The sequence below is a fragment of the Panicum hallii genome, chromosome 1 (assembly GCF_002211085.1).
Source record: "Panicum hallii strain FIL2 chromosome 1, PHallii_v3.1, whole genome shotgun sequence".
Lineage (NCBI taxonomy): Eukaryota > Viridiplantae > Streptophyta > Magnoliopsida > Poales > Poaceae > Panicum > Panicum hallii.
In genome coordinates this window covers 56,788,687-56,806,199 of record NC_038042.1, presented here as the reverse complement: position 1 = coordinate 56,806,199, position 17,513 = coordinate 56,788,687, and the positions used below count along the sequence as shown (strand labels likewise).

Below are 17,513 nucleotides of genomic sequence, written 5' to 3'. Positions count from 1 at the left end.
GTTGCGCGCGTCCCGCGAGGCCGTGAGCACTATAAAAGGTCTTCCCCGGCCGGCCACGAAAGACCATCCATCCAATCCAAAGGCTCCTGCTACTCGCAGTCGCAGCGCCCCACTTCGCACCAACGGTCGGGTGCAGCGTCCGTGCAAATCAGATGGCTCAGCCGCCTCAGGGCCAGGGGAATGCTGCCACCAAGGAGGCCACCGCGTCGGAGCCAGAAATGGAAAAGGCTGCCGCCCCGGCCACAGGGCCTGATCACGCCGGCCGCGGCCGCCTGCTGCGCGGATCCGCGCTCCACCTGATGCTCTTCGGCGCGACCGTGATCATCGGCGCCGCCGCGGCGCCGGTGCCATTGCCTCGCCTGTTTTTCGCGTTGCTGGTGTGGCTCGTCGGATGCCTGTCGCTGTACATGCCACTGGCCTGACGGGCGCGCACGCCACCTGTAAGGCTGTAATATAAACTAGCCGCTGAGTCAGGGGTTGGGGACCTAGACGTGAACTCGTGATTTCTGTGGGGTGGAAATTATCCGCCAAGCATTTTTACTTAGAAAAATTACTTGGAGTAATGGTAACTTTGTCGTAAACTTTGCTTTTACTGTCGTCTTGATGTTGATGTATAAACTTTGGGGGTAAAAGTTACGGATTCATTAGCTTCTTGTTCTGTTATGCTTTGATCTTAAAGTCTTACAGTAAGTCAATGGATTTATTGAATCATACTCCCTCCATTCCAGTACGAGGCATAACCACTTTTGGGTCAAAGATTAAGAATTTATTTAATTCTCTATAAGGAACATGGTCCTATTAAGACAATCTTAATATTATGATTTTAGTAATCGTATGACAATATAATCAATAGGACTAACAAGTTTGTAAACTCAAGATTGCAGAATTTCTAGGTTTCATAGATGGAGTCCAATCTATATACAAGATGGTCCAATTCGCTGTCAAGATGTTCAAGATGTCCAAATGATCGCAGCGATGAATTGGACAAGTGCCAGCCGAAATCAGTCGACCGGTTGAACCGACGGTCCCAGAATACAACGGGTCGGTGCATTGGTAGTTGAAACAACGATCAAGTTCAGAAGAATCCAGTTGCACCGCTTGAACCGACGCTACAAGAATGGAGGCGTCGGTGCAACGAGAAAATGACATGACGATCAAGTAGAGAAATAAGAGGCACCGGTTATACCGACGGTGCAAAAGAAGGCGTCAGTGCAAGCGTGTTGTGGTTACTTAGTACGCATATTTTGGTTCCAGAAGTGTTTCCAAGCAAAGTCTTCATACTGGTTAAACCGACAGTCGTCAGTATATCGGTGCAATGAAGTCAGCAGAGGATGGCAGTTGGAGTTTAATAGCAGGTAAGCAGGCTAAGTGTGACCGGTTAAACTGACGGTGACGATCGGTTTAACCGATGCTTTATGCTTTTCAGGAAAAAAGTATGTAACGGCTAAAAGTAAATTTCTAACCTATATAAGGCCTCACCCCGGGGCCTTTGAGGTTGCTGGAGTTTGTGAGAAGTTACCCACACTCAAAATAAGTTCTCCAAGCCACCCAAGAGCTGATCGATCACATCCTTAGGATTAGCACAAGCTTTGAGAGTGTAAGTGCTAGGATTACCTCTAGAGAGAGTGAGAGAGCAGAGCGTTGTGCCTTGTGTGCTAGTTACTGAGTGAACCACAAGTTGTATCTCGGTGTGCTGGTCCCTTTGGAGTCTTGTGGCTTGCCAGCAAGTCATCGACCCTCTGATTTGGTATGGAGCGGTGATGACGGCTTTGTGTGAGGGACGTGGAGACCCCTCCCTTCACGAAGAAGTTCCTTAGTGGAGATAACATCGAGGTGACCGGAGACCTGGTGAGAATCTTAGTGGCTAAGCCTTGGTGGTGAGTCAAGAAGAGTTCCGGAAGAGACTCGGTGACCGAGAAGAAATACTCTTAGTGAGTGCTTCGACAACATAGACTACGGGTGATCTTGTGCCTACGGATACCACGTGATAAATGTTTATGTCGAGAGTTTGCTTCCACTCGTCCCCTTCCTTTAAGCTTCCGCATTTCTTCTTTAAGCTTCCGCATTTCTTATTACAATCTTACGTGCCTTTACATTGTTAGTGCAGTATTTTGCTAGAATTGGCTAGAGGTTATAAAACTTTTTGGAACGAGATTTTCACCTTAGTTAAACCCTAGTTGCACATTTAAATAATATATTTTAGATCACCCCTCCCCCTCTTAGGCTACGAGCACCGATTCTTTTTATTTTCACTATCAACACTAAGTATTATATGTATGTGGTACAAAGAGAACGCATCTTATATTATATTATAGGACTTGAGTAAAAAGTGGTTAAGAACCGAGGGAGGGAGTGGGAGTCTACTATTGGCAAATCAAAAGCGCACGCAAAAGAGAATTGGCAAATTAAAAGTGTTCACAAAAGAAATGGCAAATTGAGCAGCAGCTACGGAATGATCTTAGTAAACATGAACTGTCAAACCTCTCGATGACATGTCAGGCAGGATCAAAATCGACAGGGGAATCCAGTCAACAACAATCGTTGTGGTTTAGCCTTTTCAGTAATGTTTGCGTCGACTCAGCTGTATCTTTTTTTTTCCTTTTTCTCCATTTCTTCTTTCTCCGTCTAGTAATATATCTGGCAAAGCTCTTGCTGTCTTTTCCAGAAAAAAAGCACATTTTTTGGTACCCACTGGTACTAAAGTACGCTAAGTTAGACTGGGTACTAAACTAAGAATCTCGACTATGTAGCTTCCTCAAGCAGCCACTTTGCCCAGAATCACCATGTCAACTATTTTCACGTCTAAGCTACCTTCAACCCTCACGATGCCATCAGACCCATCAACTCCAATCAGTTTCCCCGTGACACCACGCATGGAGCCGTTCATTATCTTGAGCTTCTCGTTTTTCTTCGGCCTGATCACCTCTAGCTCGTTTGCAGTTGCAATCAGTTCGTCTCCGTTGCCCTGCGTCCCAAGGGCGACACGACACGACCCATCCTGCGAGTCCCGATTTTCAGCAATATTAGCACTGCAAAGTAAATGAAAACGTTGGGGCAACAAAGTTCACAGTCATTAAGACATGCTACCGGGAGCACTTCCTTCACCACGCCGTCTGTGACCTCATCCCCTCCCCTGGAGACGCTCACCAAAACATCTGGCAGAAGCCAGTTGCCCTCAGCCTCTCCACCTGCAAGCATTTCAAGAAGAAAGTTGATCTTTTGGTTATCTGCTCCCGTTCGATCCAATCCAGAGCTCCAGACTGCAAAATAATTTTTCACTGCAAATGCGACAGTACATAAGGCCAAGGACGAACCTATTACAGGAGACATTGAATCCATTCCAGCATCTCCTGGAGTCATCGGCTGGCCACCTGGAGTACCAGGCAAATAGGACGCAGCAGGCACTGGGGTCGTCGATTGCACAATGGGTGTTGAAGGTGCACACGTGCTTTGAGCATTTCCTGAAGTACCACCCCAACCAGTTGCACACGTGCTTTGAGCTTTTCCTGAAGCATCACCCCAACCAGCCCACACTGATCCAGGAGTGGGAGCTTCATACGGTCTAGCTTGTGGAGTTCCAGGCTGAAAAGGAAAAGAAAACCAGAGATGCAGAAGCATAATCAACTGCCAACCAAAAGTTGATTGATATTATAACATCATAATGAACAAGCAAGAAGCAGCGCATTAACCTGGTAATATGGACTACTTGCACAAGTGAACGGATCTCCATCTTCCCAGTTGTCCCTGTAAATAATTCAAAACGTCAGCACCCAACGGTATATACATGTTACTGCTTAAAAGTTGAGATGATTTATGTTCTTGAGCTGATTTATTTCTAGCTCAACTATCAGCTTCTATAGATAATGTGCACCAAAACAATTTATTCTACAAAAAAGAGCACGCATACCTGGGAGGGCTCATTGGCACCCAGGCTCGATTAGGCATAGGAGTCCTCATTCCATCTCGAATTGGGGTCGCTATAGAAATAATATAATTATTACCAGATAAGTTAAATAAGAAACCTTATTGAAGAAAATAAAAAGAAACAATACATTATCAAAAAAACACAGCAACTACACAAATATGTCGTTTTATCCAATTGTGTGGGCTGAAAATGGCACCAAATACAAAGAGTACTTATTGATATAAGTTCAAGTGGTAAGAAATAAATAAAAGTGGTTGCCTCCATACAGATCAAATAATACAAGTACTCAAGATTCGCTTCTAGGTTTCCTAGCTTTACAGCAGTGTAAACAGTACATGTAGGAGCCCAGAGAAAGTGACGATGCAAGTAAGAGTTGTCACCAAACAACTACCGCGAAATATGAATTATTAGCGCTTCTTAGCAATATATGTGAAAATCTTGTGGATCATCATGTTCATGTCCAAGACAGCAAATGTTCATAAAGAATATTAATTTTATTTAGCAATCTTAAACGAACCATAGTAAAGCATGTAAAAACACACCTCCAGGATCACGCATCGGAGTCTGAATAGGATTTAGTGGTGTTTGAGATGGATGCACAGGTGTTTCAACACCCCTTGAATAACGGGTTTCACTGCTAATACAACTCGTCAGCAAATGAAACTGAACAAATACAGATGACAAACAAGAAGAAAATTTACCGAAATGGTGTTGCAACAGCAGCTGTGTCACCAATATCCTCTCTCTTAACTATATATTTGCATAAATATTAGAACTAAAATAAGAGACATAACAACAAGAACATTTACAATAAAAACTTACCTGTGACAATTTTCATCAGCGAATCAAGCTCAATGCGCACAAGTGCACCAGTTACTTCTTTCACACGGCCACGATATCCTTTGTATGGGCCAGATTTGATTTTGATAGATCTATTGACAAGGGCATCATGCCCTCTGCCACCACCACCTCTCCCTCCAAACCTTCCACCAGCTGCATTACATAGAAGGGATGCATTATTGTATGAGCATAGGCATAGAGGAAATGGCTGGATTTGCCGAAGTAGTACAGCCGATTAAAGAGGATATTGCAACTCAAACAATGAGTATTTCAAACTAAACATATTCTTAAATTCATGTGACGACCTCTTGGGGGCAGCCTCCCTGGAGACTGTGAAATCCTTGCTGGATAGCTAAAAGCGCGAAAATTTGGATCAGCTGTATCCATTGCCTGCAGGGTATAGGCAAATGAGGTCAGACACAGTATTCACAGTTATCAATAAAGATAATTTAATCTATATCGACATATACATTCCCACAGTGGCTGCTCGCTGACCCTCCAACAAGGAGACAAGATTGTGATTTTGCACAGATAAATCCTGAATGTTCAAGATGGTGGCGATCATAGATAAAAAGTATGCCTCTGTGTATATGTTGCACAGGACCTTGCTTTCCCTGTCATGACAAGAAGAAAATGCGGATAGATGTATAAAAGTATTCAAAACAAACAAAAGTTCTTACAGAAACAACTGAAAATATACAAGATCATGTGAATTTAGACACACCTTACATGCTCCTTCAACAACCCTCACAATATCTTTAGTTGACACAATATTATTGGATCGGTCTTTAGCAGATGTGCGTCGATCAAGCTTACTCTTTACTTCTCTCAGTTTTACAAGGACCAATTCAGGTTTATCAGGCACTCCCTTCAGAATCTAATCATATATTAAGGTCAATATAGTACATAAAAAATTAAAATCCACGAAAAAAGATAAAAATAATCAGCTTGCCTGAAATGCTTCACTCTCCACCCGTATAATAATCCCAAATGATAAGTTGCTGAGAAGTGAAGGAGAAGGATAAGTTAGTCCATATACATTCATACATAAATCAGGAGAAGAATCGTTCACTCGTAATTTGAGCTTACTTAAGAAGAACAAGGTCATGCAATTCATAATCACCAATTCTTGTAATCCCTGTGGTGACCTCAGAACTCTCCACAACATGGTCTGCAAACACACGGATCTGTAGTCACACAGAGACAGTAAAAGGTTAAAGCATATGCAAAAAAAAAGAGTTTGCACTAATCAAGTACTAATATGTATGACGCAAAAATATCTCACATGTTCTTTGGTAGTGTCTGATAAAATGATCAAAACATGCCTTTCCACTTTAACAACCATGCCTGTTGCGCCTTCTTGAACTCCGGATACGACTTTTACATGGTCTCCAGGATTGAAATATTTACAGAGATCCTTTTCACTGAAGGCAAGTGTTCTCTGGGTTATGAAGAGTTCATCAGTTCTTAAGGTAAATTTTGATAAAATAATCTTTAATTAAGTTGAATATAAAATAGTAACTTTAGTTTGCAAGTAACTACCGGAAGCCCAGGTAGTTTTGGTTGAATGTGAACTGTACCATCCTCCACCTTCTCAACAGAGCCCTTTAAGTTCCTGAGATCACCTTTAATAACAATTACAGCATCACCTTTCATGAAGTGGCCCTTTTTCCTATCTGAAAACAGAGTGGACAAGCTAGCCACATCCTCATTCAGGTCATCACAAGGTCTTTTGAACTTCTCCAATTCATCAAATGAGGGCTGAATATTCTGCGTTCTAATTGATTTCATAGAGAATGTTTTGTACAGGAAGCCATCTTTGAACATTAAACTGCCGACAACATCAAAGTATTCACCAGAATCTCTATTCCTCCTCCTGTCGACACGAATGTGCATCTCCCTGTTCCATTTGTATTAGCAAACAGCAGCAAAAAAAAAACGAAAAAACATTAGGTGACAAAAGGGACAAAAAAAGTACCTTGCCTCATCGACACTAAAGAACTTTGGTGGTGTAACAAATGACTTCTTCTTAGCAACCTCATTCCCATCCTGAAAACACCAGATATTCATCAAGCCAAGCAATTCAGCACACCAGAGGGAACATGACCAAAAAAAAGCACATTTTTTCCATAAGATAGGTTATAAGAACATCCTTTAGATATGTAAAGAGGCCACAGTAAAATTCCGAACACTATTGCAAGAAAACTAATCAATGCCAGTGGATCTCATAAGAAAACCCTGCAATCAAGATGTGCCAAAATGGTATAATCATGTAATACCTAACAAAATTTGCTCGGTTCAATGAAGGCAAGATCAGACATGTAAACGTTTTATTGAACAGTAACAACAAACCTCAGGTCTTTAGCCAGTAAGAACGAACTTACCAGTTTATTTGCCAGCGCTTGTAAATCTATTCTAGGAATGAGCTTAACAGTCACCCTTTGGCGCACATTGTCAACATCAACAACCTGAAGGTAGTCAAATCAATATGAGGAGAAGGTATGTTAGGACTGGATACAGCAAAAGTGACCTTACCTTAGCAAGATCACCCTTATATACACCTAGCTTCATCCGAACCCACGAGTCCCTTGAAAGATCAACAGATTTGCTCTCGACAGATAGGACATCGGCCATTTCTCTTATAGGAACCAAAATTATTTTTGCTGAAGCTATGATATTCCTCAAACCTTTGCAAGCCTGAAATTAAATTCACTAAAAACCTGAACCAAAACGAATAAAAATGTCAAGTGAAGCACCACTTACCTCTTTGACATGGGCTTCTTTCTCTGCTTCAATGTAAATGAAATTCTTTAGGTGTTCTAATGCAACAACGGTCTTTATCTGGAGATCTGACCGATCAATGAACTTTTGCATTAGACAAACCGCTGTCTCCCGCTCATGTCCAATCTGAAGTCATAAATAGATATCAGTTATGTTCAAATGTACAAAGAATAAATGATGGAGCAATCCCAATTCTACTAGAACTTGCAGCTATCCTACCGCGCATTTTACCATCCAAAGCTTTGGATCCTTCACTGATGGTAAGAGAGCTTGCTGTTCAACTTCAGTTACTTCCTCGACATAGTCAGAATGAGACGTTGTCCCACATCCAGATCTTTCTCGTAAACGCCTCAAATACTCTTCTAAAGCTTCTTCGTCTTCCATCATAGAGCTAGGATGAGGCATAGGCCTCCTTCTCACATCATTGCCACGGATGTCATCATCATCCTGAGTATCATCAATAAAGTCTGATAAAAGAAAAAGGCGCACAAGTCACAGAACTAAAACAGTCATGCTAAACTGCATCGTGTTTTTATTTCTAACAGGAAAATCACTGCAATTTAGCAAGCAATTAAGTACATTCACCTGGCACAACTGAGCCAAATCCGTTGAAACAAAAAACAAAATCAACCACAGAATAATAAACACAACAACCACATTCCAATTCATCATAGTGACGATGTAAGAAGATTTGCACAGTACCATCTGGCTCTGGTATACTGTCGACTGGGTGTACAACCACCCAAGCATCTCGCGGTAGGTGAAGCTATAATATCTACATATGACAAGATTTATGGAGCAGGAAGTAGGGGTTTTTTTTTCCAGAAGATCTCCAGTTTTCAATACAAATGCCCGAAATAAATTCAACTTTGCCTCTGAAGTTCCTAGAGGGTTCGCAGAAGGAAAATAAAGGCTCTGAAGAACCATGACTGCGTAACGCGACTACTACCACAACTTTATGAAAACCTAGACACTCACAAGCCTTAAAACAGCACAGGATCAAGCCAGAAACCAAAAGCCAAGTAGATAATTCACCAACATCACCATTTTGATTGTTCTGACAAGTGACAACTCCCAAATTGCAATCAAGGTTCAGATTATTAGTCCCGTCCGGAGTAGAAGCTAGTTATAAAATTGTCCCCCTATGGCACAGAATATGAAGGCAAACGGTGCAAACTTTGGTAATTTCACGGTAACTTCCGCAAGTTAAGATCTGGGGAAGACCAACCGAACGATTCTACCACTTGGAACGAGATCGATTGGGCAATCAGCGACTCACCGGGCTCGCCATCGGAACCGTCGTCGTCGACATCGTCGTCATCGTCGACCTGGGCCATGTCGTCAATCAGGATCGACGACCGCATCCTCTTGGAGCCACGCCCACGGCCGCCGCCCCCGTAGTCGTCGTCCTCATCATCGTCATCCGCGTCGTCGTCCTCGCTGGCCGCGTCGTCGATGTAGCTCTCGACGCCGAGCGAGCGCTTCCCGCGGCCCCCGCCGCGCGATCGCTTCCCGCCCCTCCCCTTCTTGTCGTCCTCCTCGTCCTCGTCCTCTTCCTCTTCCATGTCGTATTCCTCCTCCTCCTCCTCCTCATCGTGGCTGCGACGAGGCATTGCGGCGGCGGCGAGGCTAGGGTTTGGAGCCCTCCTCGCGGGTCGAAAAAACTCGGCGGAGTGGAGCGTCGGGGCTTGGCGCGGACGCGCTGTGGCAAAACCCTCGAGAGCCTGAGTTGCGGCCTCGGCGATGGTTGGGTGCGATGGCGAGCGGGGCAGATGGAAGCGGGCAAGCGGCTCTACGGTTGCCGGAAGAGGGTATTTAAGGGCTGGAAGACTACTGGAACCGACTTATCATAATCCAGAGCGTTTGGTTGGGCCGGGCCGATGTGGTTCCCTTTGGACTGGCCTTGCCGTTTGCCCGGAACGGATCACGGCAGTCCATCAAGCAGCAGCCCATTCTGCTGTCGCCCAACGCTTCCGTTCTTGGGTTCCCTCCCCCCCCCCATCTGGTCCAGCCCGGTTTGGCCGTGTCGGCGTATCCCGTGGTGCCCACCGCGGATATGCCTTTCGGATACGCCCGCCATGTGCAGAATGCAGAGAAAGGGCCCAATCAATTCCACTTAATAAGCCACTTGGCCCCTTTTTATGCAGGCAAGACAAGTGAAAAAAAGGCTCAATTGTCCTATGAGTATGAGCCATCATGGATGCCTCGATCATGTTGCTGCTGCTCTTTGAGGATGTTCAAGGCACCAATGCGTTAGTGCGTGCCGCTCACCCCTGTGGTAACACGCGGCACATGGGACTGTGATAGTGCCATCCCAGTAGTAAGGTTTGTAAAGGGATTTGAACGGATTGTTTTAAATTCCTTGCAAGGTTTGTAAAGGGATTTGAACGGATTGTTTTAAATTCCTTGCAAAATTCCTGAGCAGAACGTATACGATCAACTGCCCCATGCTGCCATTTATAATAGTTAGGCCTTCGCAGTCGAGAGAAATCGCAAATATTCCATCCAGAAAGCAGACACACTTATTTGTACGTGACCCTTTTAAGTGTTTTTCTGCGATCTTAACTCCCATACCGCGTGAGCTGTACCCGGGTAGGAAGCCCACGATCATTGACTGCTTCTGATCAGCTCTAGAGTGCTCGGTGCGTGCCAATAATTTCGCCTGCAAGCAACAAATCCGTTGCACGTCGCTCGAGGCGTCACGCGCACGCCGTTCCCCTGCTTGCGTGCCCCCATGGTATTCGGCGCCGCCGTGCACCTGTCCGAACACCGCGCACCCCACGTCCTCGCGTCGCCAGCGCCCGTCTAGGGAAGCTCACGCCGCACGTCAAGACCCCAGAACCTGCACGCCGTGGACTAGAGGACTTGAGTACGCAGAGGATCCCAGCATGGCCACGGAGGATATTGGTCACTTCGTAACGGATCTACATCTTACCGCTGGCAGGTGGACCCAAAGCGCCTGACCCACGCGTCAGCGAGAAACTGCGAGGCCCGTAGCGCTGCCCCTTTCCTTGGACGCGCGGCAAGCAGAAGCGCCAAAAGGCGATGACGACAGCTGCAGAGGCGCATCACGCTGCCTTGTGGGGCAAGCACACGAAGTCACAACCGCCGGCCGGGCCCCACCAGCAGTAACGCGGTGCCTCAAAATTCGCGCGACACTGCGCCGGACGCACCCACCCGCGTTAAATAAACCCGAGATGCCTGGCGGGTGGGGCCACAGAAGCGTCGCCCCCACATGTCATCTGGGGCTAAATATCCCGAACTGCCTCCGCGTAGAAGTTGTTACCCGGAGCAAAAGGGAAGGCTGCCACGGCCGCACCCCCCCGCGCCCGCCGCTGGTTGGTTGGCTGCCTGCCCGCCTTCTCCCGCGTGGGGCGCCGCGCCTCCCCGCGATCCGGTCACCGCCCTGCTCCCCCGCCGCGGCGCCGCGGCGGAGCACGAGACCGATCGGCGGTGGCGAGGAGCTGTTTATCAGTGTAGGTAGCCATTGGCGATTTGGTGCCGCGTGGAGAAAGGGGGAGGCGAGGCGGTGTCTTTACCGCCCGCTCGCCGGGCATTAACTCCGGGCTGTGGAGCCGGACCACCTTCGCATATGGATAAGCACGACGCCATGGGAGGACAGAGCTGACCTCGGCGCAGGTACACGAGGAGCGGAGGAGGGAGGCTCCCCGACTTTGCTCGATTCGCGTGCGGATTTGGGGTCTCCGGCGTCTGATCTGCCGCTTGATGCGGGGAATTCGGCGTTTCTCAGGGTCGGAGGAGGACGCCGCGGCGGCGAGATGGTGCAGGGCGGCGAGAAGCGGCATTTCTTCCCGCTCACCAGCTTGCAAATCGGGTACGTGTTTCGCGGAATTTTCTCTCCTGTGCTGGGAATTTCTTGTATGGTTGACGCTCGTTTGACGGCAATGTGATTGCCGGCTGCCGGAGAGGTGCTGGTGCTGATTGGGGTGGGGGGGGGGCGATTCGCTGCCTGTTCTTTGTCCTTGCGAAATGCGTTGTTTTGCAACATTATTGACATCACAATGGGGTGGCATGTGTTGTTTGCGCTGATGATGTTACGTGTTCTGGAAAGCGATGTTCAGTGAGTGGCATAGGCGTGTCCAATTCATAATTTGCGCCTCTCAGGAAACAATTCGTATTTTTTTTTCTTTTCTAAGTTCGGTTTACCTCTTCTGCCAGTGAAGCTGGCATAAATCTCGAAAGAGGTGACTTCCTTGTTTGTGCCACTCTGGGAGACTGGGGAGAAAGTTGCAAGCTGTTTTTTGAGAAACAGACAGGAACTATTACAGCGGGAGTGGGTACTTGTATTCCTTCTGTAGATGTTTCGGGAGGGACACACAACGGGGAGTCCATGGACACATGGTAGCCATAAGGAAAGGAAATCCACTGTTGGGAATATTGCTAGTTGAGGCGACAGATGGTAAAAAATGCCATGCACTGGGGCCGTCTATTTTACCATTCATAGTCTTTCTCACGACCTGTTCATCCGCGGAATGTGCTGGACTACGCGTAGCAAAATTTGCACGCTATTCGGTGGTCCCAACAAAAACTCCCCAGGCTTCTTAAGTTGCCTATCACCTTACTTCCTGTGGATTGATCGAGTATATATGTTATGTGCATATTGGTATAATGGTATTCCCAAAATTTTGAATTTTCTTCCTTTTTTCATCTTTAAACTTGAGCACTCCATAGACAAAATGACAGAAAAGCTAAAAAAGATTACAGCTCAAGATATCTTCACAGTTGAACGTCCGGTGTGTTCTTTCCCATCAGGCGCCAGTATTAACAATCGAGAATAAGTGCTGTGCTGTGATCTTTTCATAAGACTTTTTATTGTCTGCATGTTATTGTAGGAAATGGCGCACAACTGTGGTGGGGAGCATTTTTCAGTTTCAGTTCCATGATTGAATCTGTTTAGTTTCTTGGTCTTTGACATCTTAAAGTTTATTTCTGTTATCTGCTACTGTTTGTCCTAGCCTAGCCAATGTAAGCTAGAATGTCTTTGGCACAAAATTTTTGGATTGATTTGGTAACTTGATGATAGTAACTTTTGATTTGTATCTATCATGAACTTCCTTCATCAGATATAACTAAACTAGTTTTTCTTTCATTTTAAATGCAGGGATTTACAGTCATATCTTGCAGAGCTGACAATATTTCTGTGCCCTCATACGAAGAAGTTTCTCATATTGCTTGACAACCGCCCATGGTTGCTAGATCAGGATACAAAACCTGCTCATCTTTGGCAGTTGATGGTTACTAAGGTCCATTGTTTGTTTCCACTGCTTATGCAACATTTTGCATATTGCAATATCTCTTTCTCGCTTAAATTTCACTACACTGTGGTAACAATCTGGTTCTTGCTATTTTGTGCTCCAGTCAAGGCTTTCCCCTTTCGCGAACTCAAGGACTAGGAGAAAGAGAGACGGAACTGATGGAAAGCTTGTATTCTCAACCAGCCCAATATCTGCTCCCCATTTGCGAAATAAATCGTCCAGATGGTATTCCTTGATCGACGAGGCCATGCGAGAAAAGAAGCTTCAAGTAAATAAGTTGAAGGATGCTCGCATACTGAATAGGGAGCTGCATCAAACTTTATATGGTTTTATCATTTTTGAGGTAGACTGGGCTGATGTGCGTGGCATCAATTATCTAAATGAACTTCAGGTACGGTCTATCAATGTTGATAATCCTACAATTGCATATGACATTGATGAATTTAAAGTGATGGCACAAGCTCATTTCGTTTAGTATCATTGTAGACCGATACATCTATGGTTGTGGAGTCCAAAATTATGAAGAGATGGGAATTTGATAGTGTCAACCAGGCTTCATCATTGGTCACTTCTTGGTTCTCAGGAAATCACTTTGAATGTCAGCTCCTACAAGAGTATTTGTACAGCATCTCTTCTAACGGTAAAAATACTTATAGTAACCCTTCTCTTCTTCATTGCTTTAGCTTATAGTACTAACCACTTATGTGCTTGCTGTATAGGTGATGTATTCTATGATGCTCAGAATGATTTCTTAACACCTGAATGTGAGAATTCACCGAGTGATTGTGATGATTCTGGGCATGTTCAAATATTCCGAGAGTCATCAAGTTTCATAGACTCATCTTATACGCCACCTCCTTGTTCTGGGCCTTACAAGCGAAGAAAAATAACAAAATTTGATGATGGAAGTAGTATGCCTGAAGAATCATACTCAGAAATTGTGACCTCACCAAAATATTCGTCATCTTCATGTTCATCATGTGGCAGTGATAATGAGAGTGCTAAGCCTCTGTTAGAGCCTAGCACATATAAGGATGTACTGATCTGCTTCCGCTTTGATGATCATGATCTCCCATTCAGACTGAAAGAAGTTATACTGTCTGATGTGAGATTGTTAACATTACTCGAGTATGGCCTTCCTTCATGGGTTATATTTTTTCAGTCATATCCAGTGTTTTGCAAGATATATCGCCCGTGGATGTGCCCTCTTGCCAGAGCATTATATGTGTTGATGTCATTAGTTACTGTTCTTATAGGATTTTATGACCTCTACAAGAATGTCCCCATGTTGAAGGCAACTGCATCAAGATTGTTTGGCCCTTTCTTTGATTGGATAGAAACATGGGAAATGATATCAAGACTTAAGTATCTAGGAACTATGCTTTTCCTGCATAACTTCCAGCAGGCTTTTACATGGTCTCTTAAAATTGTGCGTTCTGTTAAGTCTGCTTTTAGTGTTTTGACAAAGCCAATTGCGGGACCTATTATGGAGGTTCTTGAATTTACTTTGCCAATGTGGAACCTTTGTGCTGAGACAGTAGGATATTTGGGTTCAGTTGTCATGGTATCACTGGAGACCTCTTGGAGTGTAGTTTTCGGTACAATGCAGATGATTATCTGGCCATTTTGGTTTGTCTTCAGTACTGTAGTTAACATTGGTATGGTTGCTTTAGCCTCTCAAGTCATCTATTTCATGTTTCCCTCCACGTTTTGGTCCTGATATTTTGCTGCTTTATTTCCTTGTGGCCAGTAAATGCAGTTCTGTACCCTGCAATTTGGCTCCTTGGAGAGATACTAGCTGCACCTTTCCGGCTAGTGCTTGGGCTATCAAGTTTCGTTGTGGACCTTTTTGTTGATATTGTCAGTGTTCTAAAGCAGAGCTGGTCAACATTAAGTGCATTATATCAAGCAGGATCTGTTCCCAGATCAGCTGTGCTTACATCAGATAACAGCATCTGGGGGTCACTCTGGAAAGATCTTCTGTATCAGGTATCAAAAGATTGTTGACACAGCCAAAACTTACATTGAACTATCATGTATCTTACTTTGACCCTTTTTTTCAGATTTTCCGTGCAGTACGGAGCATTTTGTATGGTTTTGTTGCCTTCTTTTCAACATGTAATAGGCACCGGCTCAGGTATTTTTTCTTCCCACATCTATATGCAGTGCTACAGTTTAGTAAGATCAGAAAATATTAGATGAGCAATCAGAAATTCAGAATGATAAAGAAGCCTCAGTTTACAGTTAGAGTTCAGAACTGTCCTTCAAAATGGTTTTTATTTTCTGTCAGTTTGTGCAGACCTGAACTTTTAAGTGACCCTTACCCCCTCTGTAATATAGTCAAGTGGCCCTAAAGGAATTTCAATGTCATGCGTTTGCATTATGATTCTAGGTGCTAATACTACTGCTTCCCTGCAGCATTTACAATCACATTCAGGTGTTTCTCCAGCGCCTCTCTCGTGTCTCAACTAGAGTACCATATGCCAACTACCGTGAAGGAGGTCGGAAGTATAGTAGCCAGAATCATCCTGTAAGTAATTGTACATTCAATACTTCAGCAGGCTGTTGCTCTTGTGTTCACTCAACAATACTTATCAATTCATTGAAGTATGATCTTACCTCGGAATTAGCATTATTCATTTATGCTGCCGTACAGCTTTTCATTAAACCTATATAAGAGAACTCCGATAAAGTCAGTTTTCTAATCTGATGTAACTAGGACTCACTTTAATGTTTGTTTATCCTAACATCTGCATTCTTTTTTTTTGAAAATATAACATCTGCATTCTACATAAATACAAGACACGGATGGGGGTTCAAATTCTCTTTTGCTTTCCTTTCACTTTTCTGAATGTGTTCATGATGTGTTTCTGTGCAGAGAAGGAAGACTAAAACGAGATAACAGTGGAATTTGCAGCTTAACAAACTAACTCGGTGGAAATCCTCAAAAGGCGAAGAGAAAACAATGTAAGCCGAACATAATATGGAGAGAGAACAATAAGTAACTGAGTTTATTGGGGCCTTCGGAAAACATAAAAGCCTTGGAAGAGTCAAATTCAGGAGTTGTGCTGACGCTGAAAGTTCCGTAACATAGCTCTGACCAGCAGTTTCCTTGTGTACAAAGTACCGGCAAAGCAGTGAAGCAAAAAACTGCAAACTGTACATACGCAGATCACCTTACTGCTTTTCGTTGTAATAGGTTGTATAATAGGCTTGTGCATATCCTCCTGTAATCTTCCTCTGAACAGCAATTTTGTATATTATCTTTATCTGTTCAGTGTTAAGTTTCCTTTTCAAAAATGTTCCATTCTTTCATCTTACTGAACATCAGCAGTATTGTACATTTGGGATCAGCATTACTGACAGCTTATCTGCGTAAACCCTTCCTTTGCATTGGTATGCATTGTCCTCCTTACTACCACTCAACGATCTATAATTTGAAATGGATGGAGTCTACTAGCATAAACGGAGGAGGTTTTATGGATGTATTTTGAATCGAAAGGAGCAGGTTAGCATTCTCAACCTTTACCATTGCCGATGACAACTCCAATTCAGCCGCTAGGCCTTTATCTTGTGCTCCCATCCTGGGTTGAAATCCGTTTCTTTTGCCACGACTGGAAGAGAGAAGAATCTGGAGGGGTGAGGTGTTTCAAAATACTTAATCTCATTTTCTTCACCCAGATATCGTCTATTCTTCTCCTGTGTCATGTATTGCCCGGCTGCACATGGGGCGCGGAGCCATGGAGGAGGCCCAGCCTGCCGCGCATGTTGCGTGCTGCTGCCCGCATCACCCACGGGGCATGCCACATGTGGGTTTGGTAGGCGGATCCATGTCATGTGTGCAACAGTGCCAGATCTAAGGTGCTAGAGATTCCCCGTTTCAGCCTGACGGCGAAGAGCGAAACAGGCTCTTTCATCCAATGAGACACTGAAGCCGTGTGAAGCTGCTGGTTCTAGTAGTAGTAGGAACCAGCTGCATTGTATATAGTAGAAAGTTTGTGCCTTGCAGTTGTGATACGTCCTCATCTGAGTTTGAACCTGCTGACTTTGACAGGGTGCCGTGATCGCAACTGCAGCGTTGAGGCAATGGGAAGCCTGGCTTCCCGATGGTCCTAGCGGGTCACGAGTGACAGACAGTTTGAGAGCTCACTCGATTGTGGGCTGTGGCTGTGCGAGAGGTGGGTGCCCACCGCGTGAATAAAGGTGCGGTCCACATGAGCCCTGCAGGCACAGTAGCCCCCTTTGGGTGCTGAAGGAGCGGCTCCAAAACCAGTTTCTCCTGGAGCCCTCCTAAACACGATGCTCTGACGGTGAAGCCTCGAAATTTCTATTTTCTGGAGCGATTTGGTGGAGGAGACGTGGCTCCTCCGGCTCCTCCATCTTACGTACCACCTTTGCCCTGCACGCGCACTGCGCCTCCTCACGGCGGCCGGCCGCTACTCCTCAGCCAACCGCACCAGCCGTAGGAGGCTAGGCGGCGGCGGGAGCCCAAGGCGTGGCCCGGCGGGAGGCCGGACGGCAGCGGTGGCCCGTGACGTGACGTGGCGAGGTGAGCGGGAGGCCCGGCGGCGGTGGAGGCGGCGGCGGCAGGAGCCCGTGGCCTGGGGCGCGACGAGGCGGGGTGGGAGGCCGGGCGGCGGCAGGCCATGGCGGAAGAGGCGGTCGCCGGCGCTAGCCCGAGGCGGAGGAGG

The 17,513-nt window shown here is 45.4% G+C and overlaps 2 protein-coding genes across 3 annotated transcripts; one reads left to right on the top strand and one right to left on the bottom strand.

Moving 5' to 3' along the window:
* Positions 1-2,380: 2,380 nt before the first annotated feature.
* On the bottom strand, positions 2,381-9,310 carry LOC112902659 (putative transcription elongation factor SPT5 homolog 1). The gene is made up of 21 exons (XM_025971812.1): positions 8,826-9,310; positions 7,766-8,013; positions 7,529-7,672; positions 7,301-7,462; positions 7,150-7,233; positions 6,744-6,814; positions 6,308-6,665; positions 6,051-6,206; positions 5,855-5,952; positions 5,718-5,766; positions 5,490-5,642; positions 5,236-5,379; positions 5,071-5,155; positions 4,748-4,918; positions 4,627-4,675; positions 4,468-4,559; positions 3,908-3,977; positions 3,690-3,744; positions 3,315-3,582; positions 3,088-3,188; positions 2,381-2,998 (listed from the first exon to the last, which is right to left on the bottom strand). The coding sequence occupies exons 1-21, from the start codon at positions 9,157-9,159 to the stop codon at positions 2,756-2,758; spliced, it is 3,135 nt and encodes a 1,044-aa protein (XP_025827597.1). The 5' UTR covers positions 9,160-9,310; the 3' UTR covers positions 2,381-2,755.
* A 1,513-nt stretch (positions 9,311-10,823) lies between these two features.
* On the top strand, positions 10,824-16,122 carry LOC112874908. 2 transcript variants are annotated; one of them, XM_025938501.1, is made up of 10 exons: positions 10,824-11,185; positions 11,298-11,381; positions 12,669-12,810; positions 12,926-13,213; positions 13,309-13,462; positions 13,542-14,480; positions 14,573-14,811; positions 14,886-14,959; positions 15,241-15,352; positions 15,701-16,122. In XM_025938501.1, exons 2-10 carry the CDS (start codon positions 11,326-11,328, stop codon positions 15,722-15,724), a joined length of 2,028 nt encoding a protein of 675 aa, XP_025794286.1. In that variant the 5' UTR covers positions 10,824-11,185; positions 11,298-11,325; the 3' UTR covers positions 15,725-16,122. The 2 variants fall into 2 exon arrangements, with proteins under 2 accessions (XP_025794286.1, XP_025794279.1); XM_025938494.1 differs by having other exon boundaries at positions 10,824-11,381.
* Positions 16,123-17,513: the final 1,391 nt, after the last annotated feature.

Coding starts and splice junctions, on each gene's coding strand:
- LOC112902659 (XM_025971812.1), bottom strand. CDS start 9,159: ATGCCTCGTCGCAGCCACGATGAGGAGGAGGAGGAGGAGGAATACGAC. Junction 6,666..6,743: donor TTTAGTGTCGATGAGGCAAG/GTACTTTTTTTG, acceptor CAAATGGAACAG/GGAGATGCACATTCGTGTCG. Junction 5,953..6,050: donor CAGACACTACCAAAGAACAT/GTGAGATATTTT, acceptor GTGTGACTACAG/ATCCGTGTGTTTGCAGACCA.
- LOC112874908 (XM_025938501.1), top strand. CDS start 11,326: ATGGTGCAGGGCGGCGAGAAGCGGCATTTCTTCCCGCTCACCAGCTTG. Junction 11,382..12,668: donor CTCACCAGCTTGCAAATCGG/GTACGTGTTTCG, acceptor TTTTAAATGCAG/GGATTTACAGTCATATCTTG. Junction 15,353..15,700: donor ATAGTAGCCAGAATCATCCT/GTAAGTAATTGT, acceptor GTTTCTGTGCAG/AGAAGGAAGACTAAAACGAG.